Here is a 7,100-nt window from a genome sequence, read left to right on the forward strand (position 1 = left end):
ACATTTGAGATTAAACATATTCATACCCATACTATTTGTATTGATGATATATGTCCACCCTTTGATGCATTATTTATTATTAAAAATGATTCTAAGTTCACTTTTGACAAAGTTGTAATGTTTGATGATTCCCTTATGCATGCTGACTTTGAATTTAGTGATTGCTTTGCATAATTAAACGAAGAAGAAGCTACATAAATTAAAGGCACAAATGAATTGTTGGTGGAGGCAGGATATGGTGTTAATGGTGCTCAAAGAACCTAAAACACACAAAATTAGTAGAAAATGCACGAGAACCTTTGGTTGTTGCAGCAAGGTGTTTTGAACATGCAGAATCAACAGTCAACCCTGAATGGAGAGCTGAGGTTACTTAAAAAAACAGTTGTTGTTGAAATTAATGTTTATGTCTCAATAAACACCAACAAATCCTAAGTTTCCCTACTAATGTAGTAAAAGGGAAAACCTCAGGATTAATCCAAGGACTCTATTCTTATTAAGTTTCGAAATGTAGAGTAAAATCCTAATATTTACCAACTATTAACTATGTGGGGAAAAACAAAATTAAAAAGGAAAGAAACTAACTATTAATGGTAAGATTCTAACTAAACTAATTATAAATTATGCATGTTTCCTAATTTAGAATGATGCATGAAAGTAAAAATATGATTTTGTTTTATGCTAAAGAAAATGGAATTATAATGAATGGTAATGTACAATTATTATTTCATATTAGTGCATGCAATGAATGATGATATGTGTTTATATGTATATAAAAGTAAAATAAAATACAATGCAAATGAAGGAATGAATAAAATCTCTTAAGTCTGAAACAGAACTTATAAATGTTATCTAATTCTAGTTTCTTGAATGCTCGTGTAAATGATATATGACACCTAAACTAAAATAATGCACAAATATAGTTAAAAAAACCTAACTTATTGAACATTTTTATTCATGAATTTCAATAACAAACCCTGAACCTACAAATGCTATGATTAAATGGTGCAAAGAAACAAGAAACTGAACCTAAACATATGAATGCCATGAAACACGTACTAAACCAATGAACATTAATCCTATGCATGTTCTGAAAATTAAAAATCTAATGCAATGAATTGTAATCTTCACATGAATAGAACCAAGTAACAAGGGAATAGGAAATCACAATTTAACTAAACAAACATATAATCAATTGTGCAGAAAACCAAAAATTAAAGGAATAAAATAAGAATATTGGTGAAAAGCAAAACTCAGAGATAAATGTGCATGCATTAGATTGGACAAAAGAGTCTCAATTACTGTTCAAAAAGACATTTTGTGAAAGAATAAGCCCACTTTGAGGTCTTTTAGTTCATGTTTCATAACTTGCAATGATAATTCCCGTTCAATTTCCAAATCAATGTAAATCTAAATCTAAAATGTACTTGAATGAATGATTATGGAAATTAAAATTCAATTATAGAAAGCAATGGCTAGAAAACTAAGTGATGGAAATAATCTAAAACTAAGAACATAAAGAAAATGCAAAGAACTAACAAAGAATAGAACCTAATCAAGAACAAGTGGAAACAATTATGTAAATTATATTCACTATTATCATAGTATCCAATCAAGACTAACAAAGGATAAAACCAAAAATTTAATCTTAATCTACTAAACATCATAAAACCTCCAAAAAGCAAACAAAATGGACATAATCAAAACCTATTATCTACAATGCACAACCAAAGTGAAATCATCAAATACCTAAACTGATTTCAACCAAACTAATAGAAATAAGCAAAGATTAAATATACAAATCAAAACATAAAGCAAAATCGTATTAGAAACACTCACGATCTATCAATTGCAATAAAAGAAATTAAAACACAAGTGAACTCTGAAATAAGTAAAACATTGCAGAAAATCAAGTAAAAGAAGAAATTGTAATCAAAACAAAAAAATCACAAAGGAATTGAAATTTCATTACACTCGAAGCAAAAGTAAAAGCAGAAATTGTAATCAAAGCAATAGTTTGTCTTGTTTTTGCAAACATTTTGTACATGACTAAGGTGGTTGCAAGACTTACATTTAACTCCGGTCTCGACCAATAGTAATTTTTTTGTATGACTTGTTTTTTTTACAATGAAAGCAATGTGAAAACTTCTCTTTCCAAACCCTTTTATTGTTGTTTTCTTTTTTTCACTACCTTAATTTCCATCAAAATGCCTTTTTTCATAACTATTTCTTCCTCAAAGTTTTTTTTTTTATTGTTAGCTACAAATGCATCTTCAACATTTTCTTCTATTATTAGTAGGGATGACAAGGAGTCGGGTTAGACACAAATAATGCCTACCATCTGACCAACAATAAAAAATTCACTCATTACCCATCGGATATCCATTTAAAAAATATCCACGAATATTTTAAAACATGCATGTATTTTAAAACCAACAAGTACTCGTAAATACCTATGAATATTTAAAAAATAATATTTTATAAAATTTTAGAATAAAATATAAATAAAATTAAAAAATAAATATAATATAATATAATTTAAAATTTAATTTTAATTAAAGTTAACCTAATAAAAAATATTTAATTTTAATTTTACTTAAATTTAACTTAATATAATATAAATTGAAATTTTATTTTAATTTTGTGTGGATAATAGATACTAGAAATTTCAACACTTTGTGGTTATTAAAATATCTACAGGCATATAATAAATATTCAAAAATAGTGGATTTTATTCACATATATCTACTGTGATATTTTTGTCGTCCTAAATTGATCTTCTTTGCTGAGTGGCTTATAAAGCATTCACAAGTTCAAGTAAAATCAAATAAAAGTCTTTATTTTCTTCTAATAATGCAACATTTTACTCAAACTTGGACAGAAGACACACCAAATTTTTTCCACTCTAAGCTCTTCACCTAGCAATCTAATTTGAGTAACCATTTTAGAAAGTATGTCGGGAAACTCTTTTATGTTTCACACTCCTTCGTTTTGATTGCTTCAAATTCTCTTCTCAAATTCAACTCTTTCATTGCCTTGGAATTCTTCCTCAAACTTCTCCCAGGCCTCTTTTGCTGTCTCAAGATCCAATGATAAAATAATCTTCATGTAAAACTGCATGTATAATGACAAGTTCTCTGCCTTCCTTTACCACTTATTCACTATGGAATCTTATTTGAGCCACTTTTGGGTTGTCTTGTAAAGGGGCTGGATTACTTCCATTTTCCACCACTTCCCATAGTGTTTGAGCTCTCAAATAAGTTCATAATTTTGCAGCCCACAAATCACAATTTTCTCCTAAAAAATAGGAGGTAGAGGTAAGGAACTACTGGTTGATGTCATCTTTTCGTGTGGGTATTTTTTCTGATTTGTATATGACTTTCTAACTAGTTTTCACTTCCTCACATACCCTTAAAATCAATGAGATCTTGATACCATGTTTGAATCTCAGAAAAACTATAATGGGTGCAAAGTCAGAAGGTACACAGAATAAAGTTTTGGTTGTAAAGATACACTGTGAAAGAAGGGAGACCAATACAGTGGGTTATATGCTACCAAATATTTCTCTCTAGTTAAAACCAAGAGATGTAAATCTATATAAAATAAATAGTACCATTAATTCTCACCAATCATACAATTAATTTTCTCACAAAACAAAGCCTGTAATTAATTTCAATCTGACAAAACTTAACAAGCACAACATAATATATAGTAAAATATCATTTTCTGACATCTACAGAGTAAAACAAAAGAATGTTGATTTTTTTACTGGTCTATTCTTCCCACACTCCAACAACACCAGCCACACATATCTCTTTCCATTACAAAAAATTGAATCCATGTTTATTCCTTTGATTACGAAAGAGTTAACCCAATCTAAAGTGAAATTTGAAATTAGTGTAGACTGAGATTGTTAGGGTAGTGAAAGAAACATAGGGTCTTGAATGGTGCTCAGTCTTGGAAACCAGAAATAACAGCATGTGGTTCACAGGCCTTGGCAGCGTCGCTGGGCTCAACAGCAGGCCCGGGCTGAACATACTCGGAAAGAAGCTCCTGAGGCAAGTCTTTGATGCCCTTAAGGTAGAAAGTGTAGAACAGTTTGAAGGGGAAGACAAGTTGTTGACACTTTACTTGACCATGCACCCCTTCAAAGATGCCAGTTCCACCAGTGACAGCAAGATATGAGTCCTGATAGGTCAGGTAAGAACCCTGCACTGAAATGTGACCGTAGTCCCCAAAGTAGAAGCTGTAGATTGCCTCGTACATGTCTCCTTTCTTCTCTGCTTTGTTTTGGATCAAAACACAGATTCCTGCTGTTATCCCCACCCTCTTTTGCAAGCATCCGGAGTACAACTGAATCATCCAAAAAAAATCTAAATCAATACCAAAGCTATGCAAAGATTTTGAACATTCAATCAAACAAAGACCAAACTGTAACATGCCTTGTTGCTGAAGGGGACTAGATCACCAAGAGAATTGGTAGTTTTCTGGCTCAATCTGAGGTAAGCAGGGCTTCCACGATCTCTCTCATTGATCTCATACACTCTTAGTTCTTGGACGTTGGCTGCAAGATCAAGCGAAAAAACCAAAAGGGTCAGCACAGAATCAAGCAAATCGTACAGATCTTCAATATTGAAAAAGTCGTAGGGGAAGGTGGCACATTTATGTACCTGAGTCAGATATTTGTTGAGCCTGGCTTCTACAAGTGAAACTCTTGTGGGGGAGTGAGAGGTGAGAGTGCTGGGAAGAGGTGTTGAGTTTGAGAGATTTTGAGAGAGATGAGTGTGAGGAAGTACAGTGTAAGAGGGATGTGGTGTTCGAAGTGGCGAGTGATGATGATCTTGTGAAGATAGTAGCAGGTTTCAAAGAATTAGGGGAGATGGTTCTGAAAGACAAGGTTGAAGCTGCCATGAATGGTGGGTGATGAAGATGCTAGCTTTTAGAATATGGTGAGAAAGGAAGAGGATTGCAATGGTGAGATAAGTTTTTGAGTGCTATGAAAGTGATGACTTTGTTAGTGGTGTATATATAAGGAAATGATGAGACAGAGCATAGATGAGGAAAAAACAATTAATATTACAAAGTTATGGGAGTTGTCGTGTGGGGGTAGGGAGAGAACGAGACATTGAGAGAGAAAAAGTGTGAAAATAATCAAATAAGAAAAATCATCATTTTACACGCCTAAATTTTTTAAATTATCCTTATTTACTTTACATTATTCTTTCGCGTAAAATATAAAAATTTATATTTTTATAACTATTTTATTATTATATTATATGTTAAATAATTGTATTATATTTTAAATAAATGTAAAAGTATGTGATGATATTATTATTCATTTCAAATAATAATAGAAATCAAGGTGTGGAATATGATAAAAGTAATAATACTATAATACACTTTAATATTCATTTGACATAAAAATAAAATAATTATAAAAATATAAATTTTTATATTTTAAAAAAAAGGTAAATAAGAATAGTTTTAAAATAAATATAAAAAATTAAATGTGTGAAAGAATATTTTTTCCATAAGAAGATAAAAAGTATAAAATATTGAAGTAAAACTAGGGATGGCAACGAGTCGGGTCGGGTACGGGTAGTGCCTACCCGCAACCCGACCCGCCGGATAAAATCGTACCCGCTACCCGACCCGCTATCCGCTGGGTACCCGTTTAAAAAATACTCGTCGGGTATTTTAAAACCCGTGGGTACCCGCGGGTACCCGCAAAAAATAAAAAAAAATATATTTAATACATTTAAAAATAAAATTTAAATAAAAATACAAATATATATATATATAATATAAATTAAATTAAATGTAAATTAAAATTTAATTTTAATTAAATTTAAACTAATAAAATATAATTTTATTTTATTTTTAATTAAATTTAATTAAAAAATATATAAATTATTTATTTTTTAATTTTTTATGGATAACGGGTACCCGCGGGGCGGGTAGTATACTACCTGTACCCGATCCGTTTAAAAGCGGGTATTAAAATATCCGCTACCCGTTATCCGCGGGTAGTAAATATTCGCGGATAGTTACTACCCGCCGCGGATTTTACCCGTGGGTACCCGTGCCCGCGGGTAAAATTGTCATCCCTAAGGGTCTGTTCACTTTAAGGTGATACACTGTTAAGGAGAGAAAGAGAGTGATGGATTAAAAATGCAGGGTGTTCACTTGCGTAGTATTGTGAGCGATGAATCGGAGGTAACAGCGAGATTCACGTACTGTAGCATCACTCTCTTAACTGGGATGATTTGCAAGGAAGAAGGGTGATTTGCCTAATCTGCCCTTTTGTGATTTGTTATTATTCTCATACAATAATAAAATTTCAAACCACCATAAAACTATGGACCGCGATATTCCAACAACCATTTCTTAACACTTTTTTGACAACGCCACGTGTCCTATTTTCATTGGTTTGGTTTAAAAAAAATATTTTATAAAAACCTTCAAAATGGAAGTCTGTAACCCTTCTTTTAACTGAAAATCCGAAAATACCCCTTTCTCTGTTTCATTGGAAACGAAGTTCCCGTCTCGTGAAGGTCCCGTCTCCTGAACGTGTTTCGTGCCTCTTGACTTAGCTTTGTATGTGATTGTTCTGTGTGCGTGGTGTTGTCTCCCTCCATTTTCGTAAAGGTGGTGTTTTTCGTACAAGTTATCGTGCTGAATGGCAAGGTCCGGTGACCATTGTCCGACGACGGAAATGAACAACCTTTGAAGACGTATGTTAGGGTTGGATCCCGAATGCGTTACAAGGGAAGAGCACTTAGGACTCCATACACCGGAACCGTAGTGCTTAGAATAAAAAATGAGTGATATGTGTATTTAGTTGATTAATGGAAAGTAAATGATCATTGTAATCATTGTAAATAGATTAAGAAAACAAAGTGTAATGTATCGGATTTATTTGAATGATATAAAATTTGAGTTTTTGTTTGAGTTGGTCTCATATTTTATTTTTTGAATACCATTGTTATTATGAGTTGTGGGTTTGTGGATTTCAGAAGGTAAAGTTTTGTGTTTGCTAAGTTGCAGGCTTGTTTGTAAGATGTTGGTGTTTGAGTGGTCATTATGGGTAACATGGGTGACTT

General features: G+C 32.1%; 1 protein-coding gene across 1 annotated transcript; it reads right to left on the minus strand.

Annotated features, from left to right (window-relative positions):
• Positions 1-3,684: 3,684 nt before the first annotated feature.
• On the minus strand, positions 3,685-5,026 carry LOC108344735 (allene oxide cyclase, chloroplastic-like). Its single transcript, XM_017583212.2, has 3 exons — positions 4,668-5,026; positions 4,440-4,561; positions 3,685-4,350 (listed from the first exon to the last, which is right to left on the minus strand). Exons 1-3 carry the CDS (start codon positions 4,906-4,908, stop codon positions 3,949-3,951), a joined length of 765 nt encoding a protein of 254 aa, XP_017438701.1. The 5' UTR covers positions 4,909-5,026; the 3' UTR covers positions 3,685-3,948.
• Between the last annotated feature and the right edge of the window lie 2,074 nt (positions 5,027-7,100).

This window comes from Vigna angularis, chromosome 8, assembly GCF_016808095.1.
Source record: "Vigna angularis cultivar LongXiaoDou No.4 chromosome 8, ASM1680809v1, whole genome shotgun sequence".
Classification (NCBI taxonomy): Eukaryota; Viridiplantae; Streptophyta; class Magnoliopsida; order Fabales; family Fabaceae; genus Vigna; species Vigna angularis.